General features: G+C 48.9%; 7 protein-coding genes across 7 annotated transcripts; 3 read left to right on the top strand and 4 right to left on the bottom strand.

The window, feature by feature from the left end:
* Positions 1 to 11,376: 11,376 nt before the first annotated feature.
* Positions 11,377 to 11,953, top strand: PHYSODRAFT_473228 (hypothetical protein; the record flags this gene model as incomplete). The annotated part of the gene is made up of 3 exons (XM_009517661.1): positions 11,377 to 11,461; positions 11,514 to 11,728; positions 11,807 to 11,953. The coding sequence occupies 3 exons, from the start codon at positions 11,377 to 11,379 to the stop codon at positions 11,951 to 11,953; spliced, it is 447 nt and encodes a 148-aa protein (XP_009515956.1).
* A 554-nt stretch (positions 11,954 to 12,507) lies between these two features.
* PHYSODRAFT_466524 (hypothetical protein) lies at positions 12,508 to 12,675 on the bottom strand (the record flags this gene model as incomplete). Its single annotated transcript, XM_009517660.1, has 1 exon — positions 12,508 to 12,675. A coding segment is annotated over one exon (168 nt), but the record flags the coding sequence as incomplete, so codon positions are not given.
* A 5,916-nt stretch (positions 12,676 to 18,591) lies between these two features.
* On the bottom strand, positions 18,592 to 20,542 carry PHYSODRAFT_309455 (hypothetical protein; the record flags this gene model as incomplete). Its single annotated transcript, XM_009517659.1, has 6 exons — positions 18,592 to 18,898; positions 19,044 to 19,377; positions 19,401 to 19,508; positions 19,562 to 19,730; positions 20,229 to 20,399; positions 20,525 to 20,542. 6 exons carry the CDS (start codon positions 20,540 to 20,542, stop codon positions 18,592 to 18,594), a joined length of 1,107 nt encoding a protein of 368 aa, XP_009515954.1.
* A 404-nt stretch (positions 20,543 to 20,946) lies between these two features.
* Positions 20,947 to 21,588, top strand: PHYSODRAFT_476154 (hypothetical protein; the record flags this gene model as incomplete). Its single annotated transcript, XM_009517658.1, has 2 exons — positions 20,947 to 21,191; positions 21,252 to 21,588. The coding sequence occupies 2 exons, from the start codon at positions 20,947 to 20,949 to the stop codon at positions 21,586 to 21,588; spliced, it is 582 nt and encodes a 193-aa protein (XP_009515953.1).
* A 72-nt stretch (positions 21,589 to 21,660) lies between these two features.
* On the top strand, positions 21,661 to 22,244 carry PHYSODRAFT_472945 (hypothetical protein; the record flags this gene model as incomplete). The annotated part of the gene is made up of 2 exons (XM_009517657.1): positions 21,661 to 21,722; positions 22,067 to 22,244. The coding sequence occupies 2 exons, from the start codon at positions 21,661 to 21,663 to the stop codon at positions 22,242 to 22,244; spliced, it is 240 nt and encodes a 79-aa protein (XP_009515952.1).
* Positions 22,245 to 22,490: 246 nt separating this feature from the next.
* Positions 22,491 to 22,862, bottom strand: PHYSODRAFT_467483 (hypothetical protein; the record flags this gene model as incomplete). Its single annotated transcript, XM_009517656.1, has 1 exon — positions 22,491 to 22,862. A coding segment is annotated over one exon (372 nt), but the record flags the coding sequence as incomplete, so codon positions are not given.
* Positions 22,863 to 24,268: 1,406 nt separating this feature from the next.
* Positions 24,269 to 25,003, bottom strand: PHYSODRAFT_322312 (hypothetical protein; the record flags this gene model as incomplete). Its single annotated transcript, XM_009517655.1, has 1 exon — positions 24,269 to 25,003. The coding sequence occupies one exon, from the start codon at positions 25,001 to 25,003 to the stop codon at positions 24,269 to 24,271; it is 735 nt and encodes a 244-aa protein (XP_009515950.1).
* Between the last annotated feature and the right edge of the window lie 1,562 nt (positions 25,004 to 26,565).

Raw genomic sequence — 26,565 nt, 5'->3', positions numbered from 1 at the left:
GCAACACAACCTAGTTGAGGTGCGCCAGGAGTTTACCACGGCTTTCAACACGAACTATGGTGCACTTGACCCGAGCTTAATCTGCAATACTGACGAGACCGTTATCTACTTAGACAGCCTACTATCAAAAAATTTGTCAGAGAAAGCAGCTCGCCGGCTAGCATTTCCTGTTGAAACAGGAAAACGCCTCAATCCAAGGACTTCTTGGATGGGGGGGGGGGGGGGCAGGGATTGCTAATAATGCCGATTCTAAGGATGTTACCATAGTACCATAGTACTAATACTCCCGACTCAATTTCATATATTGTCAAAGATAATAGTTTATTTGCTCAGAGCTCATCATAATAAATCATAATATGTAATATTTATCAATTTTGGGAGGTATGTTCCATTTCAACAGTTTCTAGAGGTGTAAGCTTGTGCCATTCGAGGATCATTATATTAAAAAGCGATGGACGGCTCATCTAGTTTGGGAAAATTACGATTTGGGCTTTAGTTACCCTGTTTTGTATTTATTGGTCTTGCATAAACAAAATAAAGCGGGAAATTAGAGTGGTACGTAGTGCAGCGAGAAGACGCCACTGCTATTAGATACATCACATACCTACACTAGTTTGTATTGAAAGGAGCAAAATAATGCCATTGAAAAGTATGTCCACGTGTTGCTAGCTGGCTCAGGCTTCCTCATTATCATGCCCTCACTACATGTACATAGCAACACGCCCCGTAATGTGCACTTCGTAGCGCAGTCTGCACTACAGGATCTTAACATATACATAGTTTTATCATAATGACCAATCAAATGAAGCTGCACGGATATCCTACTTCTGGTAGCTTCTCGATCGATTATTAAGACTCTTACTGGCTGAGACAAGGCCCGCCGCAAAATGTCTGGTGCGGGCCTTTGAGAACAGGGTGAGACGAGCGGTGTCTGTTTCTGATTATTTATTAATAAAGTGAACGATTTAGTGATATTTTGGGAAACCATTATTCGAATTTTCGACTAATACAATATTCCAAGAAATGGACAAAATACTTATTACTATGATCATAGTAGAATTTATTACTATATATTATGATCGGCTGCTTTACTAGCAAACCTTAAGGATGACACATCGGATGCAGGCTCGGCTCCAGCGCGGCCACTCGGCTTGCTGCAAGGCCTTCCATTCTCCCCGCTAGCGCTCCGTCAGCCTGGCGTCCCTGTAACTACTAATAAATGATCAAACATATCTAAATATCGTTGGATAATTCGAAAAGATGTGTCTTCAATAAGTTCAGTCATACAGGCGAGCTCAGTAGCGTGGTAGTGTCATTCATTTTGACAAGGAGGTGGTATGGAGGATGTCCACATGGAGGAGCAATATTAACGAGTACTACGTTGGGTTGAACTAAACCAGGCAATCGGTGAAGTTGACGTCAGTGTTCCTCTTGCCAGCCCCGCGGCGGTCGTGGTACCCACCGTCCCTACAGCGGTAATTGACGAAACTTCGTTAAGGCGGACCTCGGCCACGTTCACGTTGTACTTCATGTAGATTGTACGATCAACAAAGAAATCAGTATGGAAACCGCCAACTATATGCACTCGCGACTGGTAGTAGATCTCGACGCTTTGGATGTGCGCGCCCGAAACCCTACTCATTCTGCGTACAGCTTCACCAGCCAGTGCCAAGAGCAACCTTTTTATGGAACAGGGGAGGAGGTTATCGCCAGTAATGTGGGCTGCTATAACGGCGCTGTGCTTCGTATATTTAAGAGATATCGTATAGGGGTTCATTCTCGAAATGCTTGATCAAAAGTTGCGCGGATACAGTGGGAAGCATGCTCACGCTGAGGAGTAGGTATAAAAAGCGGCGCCAACGCCAAAGATCATAGTGTGTCTGGCTCATCCGAAGCAGGGGCAAGTGAGCAAGGCGAAGCATCAGGTGTAATATGATTCAACCGGTTATTTATCGATAGAATACCATAGCAGATAATTTCAGGTTATCAACTTCTGATAAGAAAATCAATTTGCTTTGAAGACGATAGAGCGGATCCATACAACGCTTCCATCATACATTCTCTATACCATTTTCAGCCCAAACTGGGACACGTGGCAGAGCAAACTGGGACATGCGAGAGTCAATGCTCGTAATTTACTTAAACATGAAATTACCGGAATCTATCTCATAAGCTAAAATGAGCGAGGTTGGTTATGGAGCACGTGATACGAGTCATTCGCTTCAATATAAAGCTTCCCGCCCCCTCACAAAACGAATCTTTACCAGCGCGATGACGCATGCACCCAGCCATCTCATCACAGCACCTGCCGGCCTCTTGCCTCAGCCACAGCGTACGGCGACGCAAGGTGGGCGATAGCCTGTTGGACGCCTACAATTCAGGCGATGATTGGCTTACAGTGGTCAATCACAACGGGAGGTCGTGCTCCACGGCTAACCGACTCTGTAAGTCCGGATATCCCACGCCACCATCCAGCGGTGTGCGCCAAGCCTCGACCAAGTGCACTGCCGTGGAGGATTACCGAGAGGATGAATACACACTCGGATTGGCTGAGGTGAGTGACCGATTGCTGCGTGACTTCGGTGACAATTGGCTGAGGCTGTGGTCAACGCCGAGGTCGCAAACAAGTTGATCACCGCCGACGTAAAGCAGGTACGGATATGGATTATTTCGGTACGAGCGTTTCACAGGTCTGTTAATCCTGTTGCTACTGCAGGTTAGACGTGAGCCGTCTACATGTAATATTGAACCCAATAAGTTGAAGCGCAAAACGTTTACTGAGAATTTCATCAAGCACATGTCAGACGGAAACTACGACGAAACCAACTATAATATTTTTTTCTGTAAGCGTAACCAAGGCCATGCAGCTACAGGCGAGCGTGCAATACTGAAGCTACCAACATTGCTAGGAAAGGATCGGCAAGTACAATACGATGTATCTACAGAAGATGACCTAGTATTACACCAACTGGCCTGAGTCAGTATTCGTATGGAGGATAATGCGGCCTTCGCGCTGCGGATCTACTCCAAGGTCAAGAGCTTGGAAAGTTTTCAGTGTGTTACTTCGATGGGCGAAAGGTCTTCATCATCCTCAAAACGTCCCTGCCCAAACCCAAACGGAGACCCGGTTGGAGCCGGAGATTGGCGAGATGGACGACCTGTTTGTTTTTAGGCTGGGTCCTTATTCCCCATGCTGAACCCTATGGAAGGTAAGTATTCTTTGCTGAAGCAATATTGTACCCAGTACGGCGGCCTGAAGGGTCTATGGTATGCTAATGCAGGGTGGTTTAGTGTTGTCAAGGGTGGAGAAACATGTTGCTGACCATCGTGTTCGCATGTTTTGAGCGAGGCGCTCATCCGACGCTGACGGAGTCGAGAATGAACTCAATGTAGCAATCAAAGTAAGACCACATAAAAAAAACGCGACCCTTGTCGAATTACGAAAACAATTCCAGCTTAATGGTACCCCAGATTTACCGGGCGTCGTATTGATGCACACATGATGGGGCTACCATACAAGTGACCGGTGTAGCTATTATGACAAACATATGATACTCCCATCACAAATACAAAACCCAAGTGAAAAAGTATGATGCTGAACGGATGGCTACATTAGTCGTGGGCCTTGTTAGCGTGCTTCTTGATGCATTCCATGCAGCAGCGAGGCATGGATGAGATCGGTGACTGAAGTACCGCTATGTCAATCGCATCCCAGGCCTTAAAGACCGCAGCCGATAGTTCGCTGACGCTGCTGAACTGTATGTCGTTGGCGTAGATGTCCTGGCTCATGATCAACTAGAGATTCGTAATCGGATTAAGGTGGGCGAGCGAGCCGGCCAAGGTAGCGTCCTTATCTGCGGGACCGCGAAAAACTTGGCGCGAAAAGATATGCCTTTCGAAGAAGACGAAGCACGGGTAATTCATGACTTGCGTGCCCCACGTTGGTGAAGAACGAACTGAGATTGCAGGCTCTGCCCGTGTCCTATATTGTGAGCGGGTGCGGACTCTTTCGCTCCTCTTATTAATCTTTACCCCCTAGGTAAAAATACTACCCGTAGATACAGTGGTGTCACATGCTACCTTTCAAAATTATCATATTTCTTAATACGCCGAATTACAAGTTGAAACTTTGTCAAAACGCTGCGCGTTGCTCAAGGAAATCAAAAAGTCGTTTTCACCTGAAAGTACGTTCTAGATGCTGATATATATGTGCAGAACACCACCAACCCCCCCCCTCCCCCCCCCCCCCCAAAGGCGTCTAAACTTTTTGCCATTACTGGTAGATATGGGCTACCTCCTACCGGTAGGATTGAGTCAAGAAAGACGTAACGGATTTTATCGAATAACACCCAGACTAATATTTAATACTGCCGGATCTGTTTTAACGAGGGGTTATATGTTGTAAGCAAAGCGATAAACTGTACAGTAGGTGTGTAAGATAAATCGAATATGACCAGCTATATGATCGTTGAGCCGCGTTCTTAAATCACTCAAATATTGTTTGATCGCTTGACCTTGGACGATAGGCAGTATAATACCATCAATAGATCTCCACTGCAGTTATGGTAAAAATTGCGCAATGTTACTACAATTGTAATAGATTATTGGGTTACTCGGTCACTGACAAATTTGATCATCGCTATGGTGTGCCCCAATCACTGATGTTCATAGATGTCAAAATATCACTTATCTATTCCTACTGCCAATATTACAGTAAACAACAAAACGAATGGTGAACTGCGCATCGATTGTGCAATCGCCTAGGCCGGCGGTCTCGCGCCGACCAAGCACTTTCGCGCCAAAACCAATGGTGCCTGCGGTCTCCAGGTCACTACCGCACTCTGTGGTTAGGCTCACTTTCGTTTTCACGCCCAGACGCCCACCCCACCGCACCCCTACCGCCTCCACATACGCTCCGCTGCAAATGTTCTCGCCTCACTTCGGCAAGATGAGGCTACTGCACGAGATGCCATGCTTGACACGTTCGTCACCACCCCATAGATGAGCGACCACCGCGGCAATGGGAAGATCTTCACGAACTACCCTTATCCTCTCTACGCCGTTGACGTGAAGTTCCAGCCAGCGCTGCGTCCATCCGGCCGATTCGAATAAGCCCGTCGCTATTTCTCGAACAAGCACAAGCTGTACTGGTTCAAAGCTGAAGCTTCTGTCTATTTTTCACTAATCACAGCGCGGGGGCTGTGTCGGACATTACCATTTTGACCAATTACGTGGCCAAACAGAGAGTTGATGAGAAAACCAGCCAATGAGAGCTTGCTCGACGACCACGGCGAAGGTGCTGCAGTGGCCAAACAGAGAGTTGATGAGAAAACCAGCCAATGAGAGCTTGCTCGACGACCACGGCGAAGGTGCTGCAGACTACCAAGATATATGGGTACTTCTTGCCGACAAGGGCTACCATGTTGCTGCCTCCATGCTCCGCGCCATACACCCCAAGAAGAAGCCAAGGAATGGCTGATGACGTTATCTGGAATATACGCGTCTCGTCTGATCGCGTCATTGTGGAGAACTTTTTCGGGCGTGTGTGCAGTCTGTGGCGCATTATGCACGCCACCTTCAAGTGGAATGAGAGTGCTTTCGACAAGGTTTGCTCTCTGTGCTTCGCTATGACTAACTTTCAAGCTCGCATGAACCCTCTCCGCAGTGACGACAGCGATTTCTACCGCTCGGTCGCAGCGAAGTACCCGGCGATAGCAGAGGAGAGAAGGCCCCGGCGAGCGGAGACACAGCGGGCGTATCGGCGCCGCCGCGATGCTCGCTTGAATATCGATCGTAGTGTTCACGCTCGCCTGTCGTACGTAGGCTAGTAAACGATCAGTTACCTGTGGATGCAATAATACACAGTCAATTGGTTAATGATAGCGGTTTTGAGAGATAAGTCAACCTCATGACAATGAACTGGGTACTAATATGATACCATCTTATCTGTGTGCAGTATTGTGCTTTTTGCGTTGATCGCTGTCTCGAACTATCATTTTGTCAGTTGCAGGGTAACTGACCACGAGATCTAATGGTTAAGCTGAGTGTGTTTCCCTGCTATTGTTTTTGTTGTATTAGAATGTATTAGACGATTGGTACAAGCTAATGTTTATCTCCTCTAGTACTTATAATGAACAATGTTTACATAGTTAGCCATTTCTTTTTCTTCTTCGAATGCGAATAGGTCCATTGTTTTTTCTTCTGACGTTGTCCAGAGTAAAATTTGTTTTATCTTGAAGAGATTATATTTATGGACTTCGTGGGCCTTCTCACTTAGACATGGCCTCTGATTGGTAAGTTTCGGTAAAAAATATTTATAGCCCGGGTTTGTATTAAATTAGTTACCAATCCGGGCTTCTATTTGATGCAGGGCTTCAATTCTTAGACAGCAAAGTCATTTTCACCACACCAATTTTAATAAATACAGGGCTTGCATTTGGTAAAATCCGTTATAATATGAGTTTGAATGCAATAACTTATGCAATGCGTAGATAGATTATTAAGTGCGTGGATAGGTCGACTGGAGAGAATGAGCTCAGATTTCAAACTTGCAACTTGTAGGGGGGAGGGAGTCAAATAGCGACGGTATTGTAAACCTAAATTCATAGCGCGTAGATATCTCACTAAACTTTTTGCCAATTTTTTAGATGTAAATCCTGTCAATTCCCGACATCTGATTTTAAAGCCGTCCTACCGATATGATTTCGAATCTACGGGTGGACGAAATAGGGGGGGATAAAGGATAACCATTTTGACCCCATGTATTTATTATTGTAAGTAAGATAATTTGCGATATGAAGCATCGTGCAGTGTTTACACCGCTTTTCAGGTAACCCAAACATGGTTTTGTAGAGGAGCCGAGTAGCATTTATAAGAGTTTGTAAAACGCTGCGTATGTATCGTTCTACACCATTTACGGCAGCACTAATATTGGTTCAACATAAACTTCTACATCCCATTGCGAAAAATGTGAAACGATGCATTATGGAACAAGTAAAAGTGTTATCAAGTGTTGTTGCTACAATATACACCAGGTTAGTTGTGTGGTAAAGTGTTGTTGCTACAATATACACGAGGTTAGATTTAGTTCGCCCATGTTATGCATATCTATTTGATTCAGCGTTAGCAAAACGGATTCTTAGAAAATCAAATTTGGCTTCTACGGAAGTATTGAAGTTGTATGGGCAAATAACAACTTCTGTAACTCCACCGCAGCCTTTGCAGAGCCCTAGTTGTTCGTGTTTACATAGGGTAATATATAGGGTGCTTCATGTAGTCAATAAGCCATATTGCTTCATGTAGTCAATAAGCCATATTGACTACATGAAGCACCCTATATATTACCCTATGTCAATAAGCCATACAATGGATAATACGCTGGGATTGAATAGATCCGCTACACACCTCATAGAGAATTTAAACGGTCTGTCTGGCGCACCCAAACCACCCTTCTCCATCATACATGTGCCTTTGGCTCGCATGTACGAAGCGATTTCAGGAACGTACTCGCGGTCGGTTCGTCCCAGCCTCGGTGACAGGATCTGAACCACATGTGTACACGAACCAGGCATGAAGCTTATGCACAAATTCACTTGAAATGCCTGGTGGTTGTAGTTGCGTCTAGTGCAGTGAGTATCCTCTGCGCGAAGTTGTGGCGTCAAAACCTCAGAGCAGTGACGTTTGCTCGCTTAACATAGATTTGCTTTCCGAAACCCATCAATCGCCTTTAGTGCCAGCCCGAAGGACCCTTCCTTGTCTACACCATCCTAGTTTAGCATCACTGGTCCAAACAATTTATTCGCGACGACAACTACTTCCTGTGGCAATTTATCGCCTGAATGACTATCGCGCGAAAGAACCTGGTCAACGAGTCGTGTTCAGACCAGAAGAGGCCGCTCTGAATATAACAGAGTTACAGGACGCGTACCTGAGTTCTTTGATTAATTGATATCGTTTTGCAGAGCAGTAGTTTTCACAAAACATACAAAAAGCTATGCTATATTTTATGCGTCGAAATACGATCTCGACCTGTGGAGTGCTGACTATAGTTTGCTTCTCTATGCTGGTACTTTGCCGGTTGATTCACAACTATCGGCTTCATATGTAAGCACTGGAACAAGGAATTCATGTTTATGAAACCGTATCGCTCAATCTACCACTACTGCAACCGTCCTAGCGATAGCGGCACCGTTGGGGACGGCCGGATCGTTCCGAACGGCCTTAAAGGCGGCCACTACGATCTTGGCGACCATACCAAACGTTTTCACGACAATAAACCTTGTCTTACGGACCCGTCAAAAGCGTTCTCTAGCTTCTTGCACTTCTGGATCGTTCCATACTCACGGCGGAACATCTGTTGTGCCTCAAGCAACGTCATTTACCTGTGGTTTAACTTCATCTTACTGTCGAATCTCGCGGCTGTCGAGAAGGATGGCTAAGCGCTCCACTCTACCCCAACATCAACCGTGAATGCTGCTGACTCCGTTTTCGAGAAGTTCTAGAGACACCTGTCCCCGAAAGGGGTCCATAGCATCCAGCTCTTCACCGTTTTCAAGCGCCTGCTCGCCCAGCTCGCGACTAAACACCTTACACTTCCCCGTGTAGCCAACATTCCACAATGCAGATAACTCTAGAAAAGCCCCCACCCATACGTGCCCCGTTAAAAAAGACCCTTGTTTCGTCAATACGTCATCGCTACGAAATCGCTATCATACACACGCGTCTCCAGCCGTCCTCACATGTACTAGTCTTCCTTCCTACTTCCCCGAATTGCTGGCTTAGGCGTCTCCAGTAACTGGCCCGCCGCTGTTGATGTTGTGGTGATAGGATTGCGGTAGGGTTGTGTGTGTATGGGGGGCAAACTATCGCTGGGAGGTTACGTGGTATCCATCGGAAGTTGACACCTGGTGGTAGAAGACCGATGGTTATTAAGGTTTCTCCCAGTTTTAGATTGCGCGCGATTTTCTTAAGCATAGGTCGTTCAAGGCTCAGTAATTGTGATTGGTAAAGGGGGGTATGGGGGGGGCGTGAGACGTTAACTTAAGGCGATATGGTTCTGTTTAGGGGAGACTTGGCGCGTGCAGGCGCGAAGAACAAAGAAGAAAACATTCGGCTGGATGTTTATGTTCGTGTGAAAGGCAGTAGGCATCGCGCAAAAGCACCAGAGGCCGTCCCGTTTAAAAACATTTTATGATGTAAGAGCATGGAGTTTTACGATTTGCGCCTGGGGCTATGGGGCGCGAGCGCCGTAGATCATCATGACTTTGGGTGTCGTCATGGGCTGCGGGCGTTGTGGTACAAGGCGTCACGTCGTCGTTGGGGGCAGACGTCACACCCACGGCGTTTCGCGATTCTAGCTGCTGGGCCTTCATGAGCGGAATGACAAATAGGTGGGGTTGTCTGCCACGCGTTCTTGTTCACATCATTCATTGGTCACAGTGGTACGAATGAAATGCCGACACTCATAGGGCAAGGTCTTTAGGATTTGCAGATCGTGGTGTTTGATTATTGAACTGGTGTATCGGCTGGTTCTGCAGGTGTTTGACTATAATTATGCTGGTGTTTTTGGTATTTCGTCCGTGGGATAGGCATTCTGATCAATTTGTATATATCTCACGCAGTGCTTGCCAAACGTGTTGAATTATTTGCGCATTGAGGCGCGGTGACGACGGACGGAGAAGGAAAGAGAGCTGTAACACGCCGAGCGGTAGTGAAAACCGTAGATACGGGGGGAGAGATGGATAGGGGGGGGGAGGATGATACGAGGGGAGGAGTGATGACGACATACGGATCCATCCCACCGAAGCCGAGTTTGCGATAGTGCTAAACATTCGATGATTGGCAGCCGAATGCGGTGTGGAAATAAACATGCAAGCTGTATGGGAAATGCAAGCTCATTATGAAAGTTTGGCTGGGCGATTCCATCAAGGCGTACCAAGTTTTTACAACCGAGTCGACCACGAACTGCCACCAGCGTGCGAAGGGCTACACAAGGCAGTTATAACCGTCCAAATGAAGAAGTCCATTTTGCAGTACAATGAATGTGCAGTACCCCAGCGGCTTATTTTTAACAGTAACGGTCTTCTGATGTTTCCGAGCCTAAGCGAGGGTACCCTCTGTGTTGAGCCAAGTCTCCAACTGCACCAAATATTTGCGCGCTTACAGGTGACGAGCAATTATATTCAGAACGTATGCAAACCAGTTCGTGAAAACGCATAGGGCCCAACCGGAGATATCAACTGGTCCTTCTGTTTTGGGGACTAGCCAGCGATCGGGACTCCGATTAACGAGGACTCCTGCGTTCAGCACTCCGGCGACCAGGTCTCCGATGATCAGGTAGTGCAGGATCTGGACACCGGCAACCGGGACTAAGACGTCGAGGACGACGAGCCTGCTGAAGATCGTATTGATTCAGCAACCGAATGGATTGAAAAAATACGGCCAAATATTTTATGGGTGGTTCTGTATCGAATACATATAAAATATCGAGAATCTACAAGAATCGTCACGTATTTGATCAGTTCGATTGGAGTAAAGTCATCAAAAGCGATGCGCCGGCTCTGTTGTACCTAAATGCGTAGCTGGTTTTAGTGGGACATCTGCCCTTCCAACAGAAAATGATTGTTCCCGTGGGGAGATTGAAGCGGGGCGGTACCAACCAATACGCAGTCGAGCCGGAGTACTACTACTCCAAGCAACAATTTACAAGGAAGAAGGCGTACTCGTAACGGTCAGAGTACTGGATGCAAGCGGGTTATCGCGAAATATGGATAATGGGCGGGTCGTAACCTACACCCTACCTAGTGCTCAGCGCAGTGCTTCAAGGTCTGGATATTCTTTCCGAAGAAGCACAACGAGTTGATCATGTGGAAAAGAAGAACGATTCGTTCGACCGAATTCTCGAGGCAACGACCACGGATGTGCTAATTTTGCGCCCTGGTGAAGATGCGACGATTTCACCTAATAAAACACTATACTTTTATTATGAATATTTAAGAAAAAATCATCTCATAACGTTACTGTATCATTATAATTCTATCAGTTAATTACCGGTTATCTCAGAACCGTTGGTGGATTTTCTTAGGTGAAACCACCATTGATCCAAAAACAATAAGTGCGTAAAAATAAAGTTACATTTCAGTGAATTAGTACAATAAAAAAATATTTACCTGGGCTTGCTGCCTCTTTCGGCGTCCCTTGTGAGTAATTCTACGAATAGAAAGGCGGTTGCGCTTGCGAAAGCGACGGAGATACTGAACAGCGGCAATCTATTTTCTACTGTAGATTGTAGCGGACGAGTTGGGACACTCAATGCGGTACAAGCTAGAGACCTGCTCAGGCATTCAGGGGTACGTAAAATACGAGCGTCTTTTTAACATGGGCCAGACTTCGATTTATGTCGACATGAACCCCAAGATGACAATCACCTTCCAAGGTGAGCGCGACGTCGATGTCGTTCAAGGTAAGTTTATCGTATGATATGTTTTAACATAATGACTCTGCTTGTACGCGAGGGATGTCTGAAAATTCCTTTCGTGCAAGTGTTTTTCTGTGTGCCTCCGCTACCGGTGTTAAGTTGCCTCCTTTCATCGAATTTGCCGGGGTGCAAGGGTGCAAGGTCGAAGCGGAGGTGCATATGAATACTTTTCACAAGGATGAGAAGGTTGTATTAGCAGTGCAGAAGACCGCATATTGCGACGAGCGAGTCATGTTGGAATGGATCAAGGAGGTAATAAATTGATTTGCTGGTTTTATTTTATTTTTACTTTTTTCTAATTGTAATTAATGTTGGTTGTCGGTGTGGAAGCCGTCTGTCACCTTTTGTCGCGTGCAACGGTTGGATAGTCTAAAAGCGCGCAAGGTGAGCACCGTGCGTGCTCAGGTTGAAGATGCCATGAAGGACGAGGAGTTAGTCCCACCTGGTGCCACTACGCTGTCAGCGTGTGTGTCGTAAGCTTTACGCCCAACCGCACTGCAACAATGACCACAGCGCAACCCCCACGGAGCGGCGTAATTTAATTACGTCAATTGTAGTAAAGACATGGGAGACGATCTCAGACGTTACTATTAGAGGAGGAGTTATGAAAGCTGGTCTGTCCCAATCGGCCCTCGTACTAGCGATGATCGTTTAACGGATTCGAAGCCCCCAGCTCCTCAACTTGAAACTAACACTGCAAAATAAAGTTGTTTCAGTTCAATGTAAAATAACATTAGAAAAACCAGTTTTTGATTAAGGATGAGTGTTGGTCGGCAGACAGGGTGTCACCTTTATATAAATGGTCGGGTTTTAGTTTTTACACTTGTTGTTGCACGAACCCGTGGTTACAGGAAATGCATATATTCCGGTAAGCTATTCCATCAAATGGCTACAGATTGTTAATGTGTGCGCCAGCTTTTTACGGTAGTGGGGACGTAAAACACGGTGGGTTATAGAAGAGGTGTATTCTTGTCATTGAAGACAACTCAGTAAAGATGGAAAGAAGCGCCTAATGGTACTACGGGTTTCGATACCCCATAGCAACCGTGGTAGACATGTAGCCGAGTACTATTCATTAGCACAGCAATCACAGACGCTGGTACTGTGTCTTTCTGCAAATAGTTTCGAGCCGTTTTAAATATAGGGAAATCTCTGTAGACGTATTGGTCCGTTCCACCGCGCAGAGACTTCAGTGCGTGTCAGGAACCAGACCCAATTTTCCACAGCGACATCGCTTCCAGGATAGTGCTTTGGATGTAGGATTCAATCGTCTGTTCTGCAACCCCGGTGTAACAACGACAACTTGCTTTCGAAACTTGTCTTGCTTCTTTAAATAAAACTCCCGAAAAAGGTCAACGCCTTCTACTCATTAAGCGCGTCTCGTTTACCTAATCAATGTCGCGCTACCGGTAACAATCATACCAAAACGCACAAACGCATCTCTGTCAAACATCGAAAGTTAAAATACCTTGCTCGTAACGGATATGCTTTAACCTTTCGCCTGGCCCTCGAAGTGCCCTGAAATTAAGCCGTAGGAGCTGCATTGGACAGCCTCCAACGCTTCAACAAGCGCTCAGTAGTCGTGCCATTGTTGGCCGCTAATGGTCGGTGATGACGGCGGCGAGATCGGCAGCGAGGATAGAAGGGGGACACCTCAAACAATACTGAACAGGATAAAATAGCCCCAGATTTTAGGCGGATCCTATGAGCGATTCCGCGCCGTGTTCTACAGAAGGGGGGGGGGGGGGTCGAAAACGCGGTGGGTGCCTACAGCAGCGGGGTCAATGGCGCTGATGGCACCGTAAGTAGCCGGTCGTTGAGCGTCGGCTTAGGTCACAGGGCCGACTTGTGTTTGGGGTCCGGCGGTAGATGTTTGGAGCTGGGCTGCTCGCGCGGCCATTTTCTAGCGAATGTTACCCTAGGCGTCGCACCATGAAAGGTGTACCAAAGCCTGATACAGTGTATGAGTGGCCTCGCCGTTTTATCTGACGCGGACGGTGGCTTGGCCTCTCGTGGGGTGATGGTCGCCGAGACGAACATCGTGAGCATCAGCGTGACGATTGTGTGCGGCGTGCTGCGGCTGCGACGGCGGTCCTCGGTTGGGGTGATGGCCTCCAATGCACTAGCATCGGGAGCTGGACGGACAGCGGGCGTGTGATCAGCTGCGTGGCCTCGGGCGAGGTGATGGTGCTAGAGGCTAGTAGTTGCAGCTGCAGCTCAGTGTCAATGCCACGCAGAGCGCTGGAGGAGGCGACGGCCGTGCGGGACGGCGGGCGTGTGGACAGCTGCGCGGATTCGACGAGCTGATAGCGCTCCAGGTGAGCAGGGACAGCAGCTGCGAGACGGTTTTGCACGGCGGCGACAATAGCTGGAGATGTACCCTTGAGGCCGACAAGATGCAAGGTAACATCTATGTACTTTTACTTGGGTGGGTATACCGTTTTAACGTAATGTCTCGCGTAGTGTTGTTTGTAATCTAGTACCTTCGAGAAGGCAAGCGCATTCTCCGACTGCCGTTTAAAGAGGTCCACCAACGCAAGCGCGGGGTTCACTTCAGCGTCAGCAGTGGTAGGCGCAGCATCGAGAGGGGCCACAAAGTCCTGACTTATGGTCCATGCAGATACCCAGCACGGCCTTTCCTTTGCACATTTTTGTGATGAATGGGCTGCTGTTGCAGAGGCACAGCATATAGGATAGTTTATGAAGTGTGTTGCGGCAAGAACGTCGACGACATCATGAATCGGCGAATACCATGGTATCAGTATCTGACGCGCAGAAGTTAAGATGAAATCGCTCCGTGAAATTTTTTACTCAGAACCAATTTGGGGTAAGTTTTCGGCACTATTTTTGTATCGCTCTAAATGTATTTGTAGATATTGGTGTAGAATCGCCTCCCAATTGGTACAAGTTGGTAACCACGACCCGATTTGTCAGACCTTTGAATGGGGTAAAAACCGACTAGCATTTTCCAATATTGGTAATCGCTATGATGTTAAAGCTTTAGCTTGTCTATGTATTATTTATATGCCAGATATAATGCCCATTGGACCGTTATTTCTAAAACGGATGCCGTTGGTTCGAAACAAAAATTCCCTGATGTAGGCGACGTCTATTGAAAATAGTTTTATCTGCACATATTACTAGTTTTTCCTGCGTGCTAAACGCTTAAACCCGAACATTTTGTTTACACATACAACATTTTACCAAATATTAAAGTTCGGTCAAATGCTAGATCTTCACATAATAATACTACATGGCGTAACGGAAAATATAAAAGCAGTATCAACAGAATATAGCTTCTGAGAACCTGGGATTCGCAGCCTTATACATCACTTTGGCGTGTGATGTATAGTACGATAAACAATTAGCAATGTATAATGAATGTGCAGCCGAATCATGTTTACTTTAGTTTGTATTCCAAAGTGGCAACAATTAGCCGGTCTATTGCAGAAAGACCTTGGATACATTTTGCTACTGCAAACTTCAAAATGCATGCGCTGAGTGGGCGCTATGATCACAAAAAGGTTTTGTTGTCGCCGCAATCAGCAATTTTACATCGTATTGCTGTATAGCAGTATCGTTGAAATACTCCGGTGTATGTGCCTTTCTGTCGATCTCGTTTCCTTCATGATTAACGATTTCAGCATTAACACATCTCTCGGTATCTAAAACGTATATAAAAACGCTACAGAAATTTAAGATGGTCTAATTGAAACAGTTATCCCGGGGGGGGGGGGGGGGGGTCACATGAGTGTTTCTGGATAATACCATCATTTACCATTGCAACACTATCCAGAACAGTCCTTTATTTTACTTGCTCCACAATTTCATCCATTAAAGGTGTATCAGCTAGCGAACAGACTGCGTTGTGATAATGACGAGCAGTGTTGAATCCAATTCAACGTATCTGTCGCAGTATTGAAGCGTTTCACACTGCATCAAACGGAGAGTAGCCACATTGTGTGTGATCCCAGCCACTTTTACTACTAAACCGCCCTGGGAGATAGTTGTGTCGAGTTCTTCTCTGCATCGGCTTTTGAACATCTCCACTTGTTTTAGATTCATGGCCGTAAAGTAGTTGCGACGAATTTTCAGTATGCTTATACGTTCAGCATATGCCTCAAATGTGACATTGCCGATACTGATAACCCGACCAGCGCCTTTCCCCGAGCAATTGCATGAACACGTTTTTGCGTTTCATTGCTCGCATGCTTGATGGGATATTTTCGTTGCGCCCGCGGTTTCGCTGACGTGCCGGGTTGCTTTGCTGCAGTTGCGACTTTAAAAGCTGGGGCGCAATGCGAGGTGGCTTTGGGACGGTCCCCAGTTATTTGCTGGTTCAGTGTCTGCGACCCACCAATAATTTGCAAATCGACATAGCGCCTGAAGTTGAATATTTCTTTTCTCGGGGTGTACTCAATAGGTTTGTCAACACTTGAGGAATCCGAGGGATTAACTCAAAAATCAACAATCTCATCATATTCTGTTCCGCAGCCAGTAAATTCCTCTTCGCCACTGGCGTATTCCTCAAGAAACGCGTCCATAGCTGTAGATGCCATTGAAAAATCAAGCTGGCCTTCCAAATTATTCCACGTCCTTCCACTGCCTCTGTACCCAAACTTACAGCACAACGCATATCGCGTACATTATCGATACGATAACTGGCGTAGCAACGGAGGTTGTAGGCTTCGAGATCGGCACACATTGGCTTCAACCACTCGTATTATCAGTTACAAACGGCCGGGAGGTGTTCGTTGGCGCCACGTCCCTTGCACGTATTTACTTTATAACAATAAAAAATCTTGCTGATGGGCTACTTAGAGCGCTGCGCCGTTTACGGGGCCGTTAGCTCCCCTATGTGTTAATATTCATACACTTTAGATAACAGCTTCCGAAAAGCTCGTTGCTCCAGCGGTGTGGGAAGTCCACATCTCATGTCAGTGCGTCGAGCATAATCACCCGCGTTGGAGTTGAGTACTACAAACTGTACCACGAGATGCGACGTCTACATGAAGAGGCCGTCCTCGCAGACGTAAAAAAAAACTTCGCAAGGCCAGCTCCAACGGAAAACGAATTTTTGAGTATATTTTGGAGCTCTCGTCAGCTGAATCCACCATGAAGGATGTTCCTAATCTAATTGCATGACTAGAAAAAAAGGCTCTGGGCACTAAAACGCTGGAAGAGAGTATCGTGGACTACTTAAAAGGATTCTCGAAGGACGGGAATATTGTCAAGGTGTTTCTCACTGACGTAAGTAAATATTGGTATCACTGGTCGTTGAAAGTGTAATGTTAAACGGACGACATATATTTTTCTAGGAGCTCGCTGAAGTTATCACAGTACAGGCAGCTCACGTGGTCTCAATCTTCAAGCACTTTCCGGAGGTATTGCTGATTGATGCTACGCATGACACTAACAAGGCTAAGTACAAATTGCTTTCATTCATAGTCCATGGCCGACGGAAAGAGTCAACATAGCCAGGTAAAGTGAGTTGAATATGAAATCGGTTCTGTTTTTTGTTCAACTGTATCATTGCTTGTACGAACAGCACAGCGTGGTTGAAAACGAGCGGAAGGAACGGTTGCAGATGGCTATTGAGTAGTTTAAAACCGCCTGCCCGATACTCACATGAACCCTGTGCACCATGATCGATAAATATTTTACGGAGATCGCTGTTCTAGAAGAAGAATTTCCTGGGACCCGAAAAGGTGCCATTTTCATGTAGTTCAATGCCTTCATCGTGAGGCAGCAAAGACTGATTACAATTAAAGCAGCTCTCTCGTTTGCTGGTGAGCGCTTCTACACAGAGCGTGTTTGATACAGTTCTCGATACAGTGAGAGCAGCATTTCGGTGCAGCAAAATGCGCGAGCAGTGGTTCGCAATGCTGAAATCGAACTGTGTATTGATGTGGAGCTCCATAAACCGCAGGAACATCCCTCACATGGGGAATCACACCAATAAGCGGTGTACTTAAAGATTGGGAAAGCAATTTATAAGCTGCAGAGGAGATTTTTCGTACGCTTATCCTCATTTCCTGATCATTTTTGGCGAAAGTTACCCAGCCGTTTTCGAGATATCCTTCGTTTTGTAAACCCCCGCAAAGTGCGATTTTTGCGTAACAACCTTTCAAGAGATCTGGGTATTATAGTTAGCCAAAATCAGCCTACATCACGTGATTGGGGAAGCAATTTATAAGCTGGAGTGGAGATTTCTCGTTAGCTTATCCTCATTTCCTGATCATGTTTTGTAGTCTAGAATCGAGCTAGCAGACACTCACGACACTGGTGAATCGACCCACAGCCGTTGACGATTGATTTGTGACTTAAATGTTCTGGCAAACCGTACACGAGAAAGACTAGCGCTCTAAGCTAGGTCGTATTGGTATGCATGTAATGCCAACTATCACGACGAATTGAGTACATTGGCTCAGAGGTTATCTCCACATGAGATGGAACTAGTGAACCAGCAATGGGATTTTGGCGTCAAAGCATCTACTAGGTATCACTACTACCCCGGGGACCCGTACATACTTATCCAGTACGACCCCGACAATGGTGCTGTCGATGACGTTCCCGACGAATACACCATGAACCCCAGCTCATGTACAGGCTCGTGGGTCTTACACGTTACTCACCGCCTTCCATGTTGGCGTAATGTGTTAACAGACTCATAGCAAACCAAAAACTGCTACTACCAGAGAGCATCATCGACGCACGTTGAATTCTCGAAACATTTTGCACAGTCGCAGCAACACCAGTCGCAGAAATGGATGCCTCTTTTGAGGTTGCTACTGTGGCGCCGACCAAGAACCCCAGGGCAAAGAGCGAATCCGAGAAGTATAACGAACGGCTAGCTGTAGCGAAACAAATCGCAGATGTGGCGGCCCAATGGGGAACCCGGGAACACTCGAGCTTGGTGCGATAACAGCTACCTTTTTTACTGAAGGCAGGGTCGCGTCTAACAATTTAGCTATCGACGTATACTACATCCGCACGAAGCTCTCCGCCACCTTCAAGGCCTGCACCATAACTAGATGGTGGTACCGTATAAATATTGGCAGGTATGCTACGCTGGGATTGGATGAAAATATGTATTAGCCGTTAGAATGACAGTGCTACTCGCCGAGCTCAGGATGACCGCTATGCTTACGGCCATAGCGCATCTGAAGAAGAATACCTGTCACTGAGCGCTGCCGGCCGTACGCAGCATACACCTTATCGATAGCAACATCACTGGTGAAGCCCGCTCTGACGAGGTAGGTGGCAACATCCCAGAATGCTTTCCTGCGCGAGAACACGAACTTGTTAGGCCCTCGCTCGACAGAAGTGAAGTGCTTCGCGGCTTTGGATCCACCGAGCCCGAACGCAAAGTCATGCCAGATCTCGTAAAGATCTTTGTGTTGCTTCGGTAATACTGCTAAGCTGGTACGTCGTCTCTAACAACTTGGGCTTGAACTGTGTGAGCCACAGGCTGTATCGAGATCCGTCGCAATCGAGCAAACATCTTTTGGTGCCTCCGCTGCATTTCGCTGCGAAGTACCAGCGTCTCGTTGATGACGCTCGACACCTGGCGTAGGAGGCAAAAGCCTGTGTGTGCAGCGCTGCAAACTCCATTCGGGTGCTGTCCGCCGACGTATCTGCTTGAGTTGGCTCGGTGGGCGCTGCTTCTGAGGCGCCGGAGGCGCCATCTTGCAGCTCAATGAGCTCGAGCTGAGCTCCGTCACGGGAAACGCGAATCGGCACGCGTCTTACAGGATTAGTTGCAGCGTTTCCGCCTGCGTTGGCGTACGCCTGTACAACGCGTTGCTTCAATTCCGCTGGAACTAGTTTGTAGTTAAAGCTGCCGTTGCTTACAAGTGATGCCCACGGCAGCGGCAACGCCAAAAATCGCGCAACATCTTCTCCCATCTTTGCTTGATCGTACTGGTGATTTGGTCCACTAGAAGCGTATCCATGACGGATTGAACACCTTTTTTTAGCACGTAAATGCATGACCCAAGAGGACCGGCCAGCGCGGCAGTAGCAACATCATCTGGTAGGATTATGTGTTGTCAATATAAACGTCCACAATATTCTTGCGAGTACGCCATCGTCCGTGGCGATTGATGTTGTCCTTCGGAAGCCCACTCCAACTCGCACACGTTGCTGCACCCTTATACAAACTGTGCGTACCCAAGTTGCCCTGCTTCAGCTTGTGAAAATCGCCTTTGCTGAACACGTCCTGCAGAAACCGACATACTATTCGGCCACCATCCTATGTGTTACCAAACACATATGCAGACGTGCTCGCTTTTGCGCTGGTCTCCAAATATATTGTCATGTTTAACAGTACGCAAACGCGAGGATCTTAAGTCCCCAGCAGAATGTGCTCGGGCGAATCACACTCTTCTGAAATGTTCTTCGACCACCGGAGCTGGTACAACAGCGTGCCTGGGTGCTGCACGTTTGGAAAAAGCTGTCGAGGTTTAACTTCATCATGTCGTCAATGCGCGTGATGAGATACCACTGCAGAGTAAGAACGCCGCTCACCAGGAAGTTGAGCACGCCCTGTGCGTGAGACGAGCGGACGAGCTCGAGCAGGTTGAGTAACTCCTTGAACTCAATGGGGCGTCTCGCAGCTGACTTCACACCTTCTCTTTGAACTTCAGAGCGCTTCACGGACTTGATCACCTTGTTGACAGACTCGAAGCGTGTAGAGTTCTCTTCCTTCCTGATGGGGTCCCACGGAACCGTGACGCGGGGAATGAAGCACTAAGGCCTTCTTTGCGTACTCTAGCGTCAAGTCTCTGCCATGAACAGGCTTGGCGTCGCCACTCGGGTCTGGCTCGCCGAGCGCGCAGTAGTTCATCCATCTGCACACGTCGTCGGGGCAGATTCTGAGTAGGGTTTCCCTGGTGAACGTCGCGTAAGCAGTGTAGCTGCACTCATCGTGAAATCACATGAACTCTGCGAGGATAGCTTTGTATCGTTTGGGGCGCAGGGTGTCTGTGCTGCTATTCTACTTGTGTCCTGACCCTCGAATTTTCAACTGAGGATGGGGTGTCACACGTTCTTGTTGTATGTCATGGGTTGTGTTTCTAGGCAAAAAGCTGCTCTCTGTGCTACAATTGTAGCAATCGGTTCGGCATCGAAGACAAGGGTGCCGGCAGTGATTGCTGTCGATACCCTAATCTGAGACGACCACTGGGTGCCTACCAAAAATAGAGAAATCACCCGACATGGATGCAGAAGCTATGTCAGGCTTAACACGAAAATATGTTGACATATCCTAAAATTTGGCCGCCACAAATGTATTAATGAGCAAACTCTGGTCGATCCTAATAGTCTCATTTCAAGTCTTTGATCGCACTATAGAACAGTTAGTGTGGGACACTTTGGGGCTGAATCTTTCCAGATCCGCTTGAAGTTCGCGAATAGTAGGCTTGAAGTTCGCCATTTCCCTTCCTACTCCCTCCTGCTCAAGCGCGACAATGGTTGACGGAGACGACGGCGTGATCCTGCCTCTCTACGAGGCGTACAAGACGCACACCGAGCGCGTGCGCGACGCTCGCCGCGACGTTCATCAACTCCTGCTGGAGCAGGAGTGGCGCGTCGCCATGCGCTCGCGTCAGTACCTCACCACGCAGTGTCTCGACGCGCCGTGTGCACCCGCCTGGATGACGCTGTACGAGTACGGCACTGACATCAACTTCTTGAACGCTACGAGTCTGACGCGGTGAGTTCTTTGAAAGGCCTGTATTACATCTCTATTCTAACACTACTGCTACGAGTACAGTAGCGCCTTTGATCAGTTGCTCTGTAGATTTTGCTGCTTCTACTACATGCGGCCGCTGTCGTCGAGAGGGTGCCCACCCAAGCTGTGCTACTTACACCAAGTGATGGGTCTCGTTCTTACCTTCTACGTCGGGTCGATGGACCAGAGCTCCCTATGCATCACCTTTGGGGTCCCGCCCAGCACGCTCTCCAGGACGCTGCGCAAAGCCGAAGAGGCGCTAGCGCGGGCGCTGAACGGCTACGCGCCTGCGCGTATCTCGTGGCCCTCTCCCTCGCGCCAGGTAGAATTGGCGCGGATGGTCAACAAGCGTGAGCCTGTACTCACCCGCACGTTTTAGATGGTAAGCATCTTCGTGTACGTATGCATGCTCTTGAACTTGCCTTTTACTTTGTATATTCATTAACTCTAAATGCTTTTGCAATGTGTTGTACAGGTGCAAGAGCCTTCTAACACAGACCTTCAGAACGCCATGTACAATGGCTGGCTGCACTCGGTCTTCGTTACCGGCACGATCTACTTTGCAGCTGATGGCTGCATTATCTAGTCTCGCCACAACTGTCCGGGGTCGTGGAACGACTCGGACACGTCCTTGGAGTTCCGCGGCAAGCTGACGGACTTTAGTACTGCCCCGATGGTCGTATGAGCGTAGTTTCCGATTCCGCCTTCCCGTGCTCCACGGCCATGACGGGGCGAATCTTCACCCCGTTGAAGGACGGAGATATCGAAAAAATTGAGCCTTCACTGCGCGTCACCGCACGCACCCTGCACAATGCTGTCAATTCCATCCGCCAGGCTGCAGAATGGGGAATGGGTAGCGTACAAAAGGTCTACAGCAGACTCAACTTGCCGCTGCCCTACGACCCGAACCTACGATGCATGCGCATCGACAACCTATTCCGGCTTGCAAACTACAGAGTTCGCACAGTCGGTATTTCAGAGATCAAGACCACGTTCTCCAGCGTGATGGAGATGCCCGAGCAGCTAGCGCTGTAGTGGTGTGGATGAAATGTTTTGCATCACTGTCCGTAGCTTTCACGTACTAGTACAACGTAATTGCACCTTCGTTCGTGCAGCATGCACGTTAATAGCTACAATTGAATACATGCTGTCAATTCTCGCAACAAAAGCTAGGTATCCTGTTGCTTGCGACTAAGGGCTGTATTGAAGATGATACGCTACGTGCACTTCCTCCCTCTTTCGATCTCCTTGCTGTCTCCGCCACGCTAGAGCATTTGTGGCTCAGTCTTTCTTCGTTAGAGCGCCCAGAATGAGCAACAGCTCTTGAGTGCGAGCCCGAGCATCTTCCTTGTCACGACGGGCGCGCTCCTCCGCCTCTTGTTTAACCTGACAGCGCCGCTCCTCGGTCTCCAGTCTCTCGTGACGGTTGCGCTCCTCTGCTTCTGCCTTGTCGGCAAGGTAGCGGGCTTCGCGAGCAGGAATCTCGTCGCGACGACGCTGCTCTTCTTCAGCGCGGCGGAGCTCAGCCTTGCGCTCGCTCTCATCGCGGATTAGCAGCATCATCTCAAACATGGATCCGCCTATGTTGCTGGCGCTGCTCTCCAAGTCGGGCAGACGCTTCTTGAGCTCGACGGTCGCCCTGGTAGCCTTCACGCGCTTGCCTTGGCGAAGCTAGCCTCCGAGAGCTTCTCGTCGTTCTCGAGGGCGCGCTTGCGCCTCACGGTGTCACGAAAGTCAGCCTAGTCGATACCTCCAAGTCGGTTCGAGGAAGTCGCGTAGCCTTTCGGCTTGGACTCCTTCTTGCTCGGCGCGCGCCCTTTAGTGCCTTGCTGCGACCCAGCCTTTGCCTTAGCAGCGCTGGCTGCTGTCGTCGATGCGCCGGCGGCGCCGCTGCAGCAGTGGGCCATTGCCAAACCTTCTTTGCTCAGCTAGAGCGCAACTTGCGCTGCATCGACGGCGCCAACGGCAGAGGAGGGCGCGGCGCGTGAGACGCCGGCTGCGTCGAGTAGCTCCGACAGGTCCGCGTTGTCTACGCTGTCACCGACCGACGTCGGCGTCTCGCCGGAGTGCATCGAGTCGTTAGTGGTGGTGCTCCCGCCCGTGTCAGCGTCGGCGTCTTCGCGCGTGTTGTCCCCGAGCCCCTCCTCGCCCTCGAAGTCGAACGAGAAGTCCTGCTCATACTCCTCCTCTTCTTGGTCGACGTCAGCACCGTCGTCCATGTTGACGACGCTGGCCTTGTCGTCGATAGCTTGTTTAAGCTACTTCGCCAGCTGCACATGTGGCGGCATGTCGGCCACTCCCGTAGGTTACCGCACACTATAGAGCACCCTGAACTTTCGACGGAGGCTCTCGCGGCCGCGCTCGGCCACACCACAGTCTCGGTGCGTGTTGTAGGAGTTTGCGAGTCGCTCCCATTCGTCCTTGCCAAGCGGGAGGTAGTGTTCGACGAGCGCCAGAAGGCGGCGCACTTCGGACAACTTGTAGTTAGTGCTTCCACGCAACTTCGCCATCTATAACCAAAGCAAATACACGAGGTTGTGAGTGTCAAACAGTAACATGTAGGTGTCAAGGTGACGGCATCGTTCATCAGGAGAGCAGCGTAGGAGGAGGTGAACGGGGTCGAGTGGGGGGGGGGGGGTGGACTTGAGCGAGGCTTGGAAAAACCAATAATGCGAGCGACAGGAGCTTGGTTTCCTCTCCGTCGCCGAAGGAGGCTCCAGCAAGGCAAACACAGCACTGCTACTTGAAGTTGGCGCGTACTTCGTTGGTGCGTACAGCTACTCGTGGGCCTATTTGGCGCGCAAACTGAGCGAGCTCGTGGTTGATACAAAGATTAACATAGAGGCAAAAAGCAGCTCACAGCGTTCATTTTGGCGCCAAGTTCACGGCGATTTCTGCTGGCACGTCAACAGCAAAGGCAAGTTACAAGGGATAGAAGCACTTCAACGCAGTTAGATTCAACAGCGAACCAGATTTGAATACAATTTCCATACCAATTGCTGCAAATCTCCCACTACTTATTCTTGACTTCAACTAGACCTCGACCTTGAGAGCGCCGCCTACGGGTCTTGCTTGTCTTGGATGTCGCGGTGGCAGCAATTTGCGTGGCCACAGCGGCACACGAACCAAAGATCCGGTTCGTAGTCCACGGTAATCTCGTCTCCCTCGTAGAAGGCGTGCGTGGTGGCCACCACGACCGTGGTCCGCCGCCCATTCACAACTTCCAAGAAGCGCGCCACAGGCGCGCACGAGTGGTTGACGAAGCGCATTAGTCCCCCTATCTGCTGCGCGTTGACGACTACTCGGACGGGGTGACTTGGTGTCTCGGGCCTCTGCGTCATGACTAGCAGATAGCCTTCATGCCGCGGACTAGCAGCGTGAGAGGCATTCACATGCTCAATCTCTCCCAGGTATTCGCCCAAAATCACGCCAGCAGCGATGAACTCCTGCGCCACCACGGCTAATTGTCTGGTCACCACGTTCCTTGCCAAGGCAACCTTGGTCGACTCGACCAAACCATTCCCACAGTTGCTGCTGTAGGGGCAACAGTTCACGTTGCAATAGAGCTGAATGAGGGAGTTGTGGCAGCGTCCAACTCGGCACGGGTCCTCACAGTCGCACGAGCCGAAGTGCGGGACCGCAGGGAAGATGACCCCCGTGGGGTTAAATTGCGTGCGGAGGTGGGCTACGGAGAATGGCCTGCGGGCGGGAACGAAGCGGTCTTGGTAGTGAACACCACGAGTGTGAGCTGGGTGCGCTGGAACCAGAGACGCCGACCCACGGGCTGCGAGCATGACACCATTCGGCGCCACCGTCGGCGGTGTCGCTTCATGACGCCGCTCGCGACGTTGACACGGCCCAGCAGCCGCACGTCGCTCGCTGCGCGAGCTATGGCGCTCACGGAGCGGCCTTCGGTCTGGCGGCGAAGACGATTTTGGGGGGGGGATGGCGGACCTTCCAGCAGAACCGGCGACGACGTTGTCGTGCTACGCGGATTCCTCGTGGGCGGCGGGGTTGCAGGCGTGGCGAGATCCGCCTCGGGCGCCGTGGCCACCGTGACGCCAGCTGTCGAAGCCTTCGCTGAGGGATTGGACACCTCCTTCGGGACGCGGAGCCCGTGCTGTGGCGACATCCACGGCGGCGTCGTGGTCCCCGTGGAGCTGGTGCTCCCGGAGGAGGAAGACTTCGCGCTCTCGGCTGGCGCTTGGGTGCCGCCTCGCTGCACATTCGGCGGCACGTTTCGTCTTCACTCGATGAGTCCAGGATGCATCGTGCGGTCCAGTGCACGGCGGAGTGTACGAGACGAACCATGATCGCTGCGCGTCTTAGTAAAACATGTTAGCATAGTTTCGACCAAGCCGCTAGTCGTATCAGGCAGCTTACCCGGTGTCTCTTTGATGCTGACTGCAGCGCTTGCAGGCGCTTGTCACTTGGCCGCGATTTTTCGAAGTGATAGGTTGAAGCTGGCGGTGCACGAGATGAGTTATGTCGCCGATATGCCTGGAGAGGGATGGTCAACAAAATTTCAACGTTATTTTTTATGATGGCTATACGACATAAATCTAGGGGTAGGGCTGTTTATTGTGAACATTTTTACGTCTCACAAGATGTATGCTCCGTTTAAGACCTGTCATATCTGCTGCATCTCTGTCGGGTGATTTCTCTAGTTTTGGTAGGCACCCACTAGCCAATCAGACCCCCGCGTTGACGAAATACAACTTCGATTGTATTTGGCCGGTTACGTGATGGTTTCATCGAGGTCTATCTCCTTCTATTCCAGATCGAGTGCTAACATTTAGAGGACACACCCAGTTTATAGCTCCTGTAGAAGCGTCGAACACGGCTATTATGACAGCAGGACATTTCGTCACTTACCTTAGTACATTGGGAAGTCAACAATCAATGTCGTCAGAGTGTTGTGTATTAAAGAGGTATAATGTTAGTATCAGCCAATCAAAAGACCGAAAAAGCGTGACATACTCACAGAAACGGAATTTATTAGTTTAGAGTTTGTTAGAATTAGCTAGAAAAACTCGCTTAGCCTTACCATTTCACCTTTATTTTACAGTTGATACGACGCGAGTATTGATTTGGGGGTTTTCCTGAATTCTTCACCCATTTCAGCGGAGATCCACTGTGCGTACAGGTGCTATACGTCTCCAAAGTATCTGGAATAAGAGCTGCCGCCGACGGTGGCTACTATTTGCTTGTTGCATTTTTCCATTGAAGTTATCGATCTAGCTGGAAAAAAAGCTAAACGAAATGTCATCGTCAGCAATATGTAGCAACAGGCCCAAATTACTATTGCACGAACCTGAAATGTTTTGCTCCTGTACACAAGTATTCTTCACATTTC

Source organism: Phytophthora sojae (assembly GCF_000149755.1).
Source record: "Phytophthora sojae unplaced genomic scaffold PHYSOscaffold_1, whole genome shotgun sequence".
In the NCBI taxonomy this organism is placed as follows: Eukaryota; Oomycota; class Peronosporomycetes; order Peronosporales; family Peronosporaceae; genus Phytophthora; species Phytophthora sojae.
This window is presented reverse-complemented; position numbering and strand designations above follow the sequence as displayed.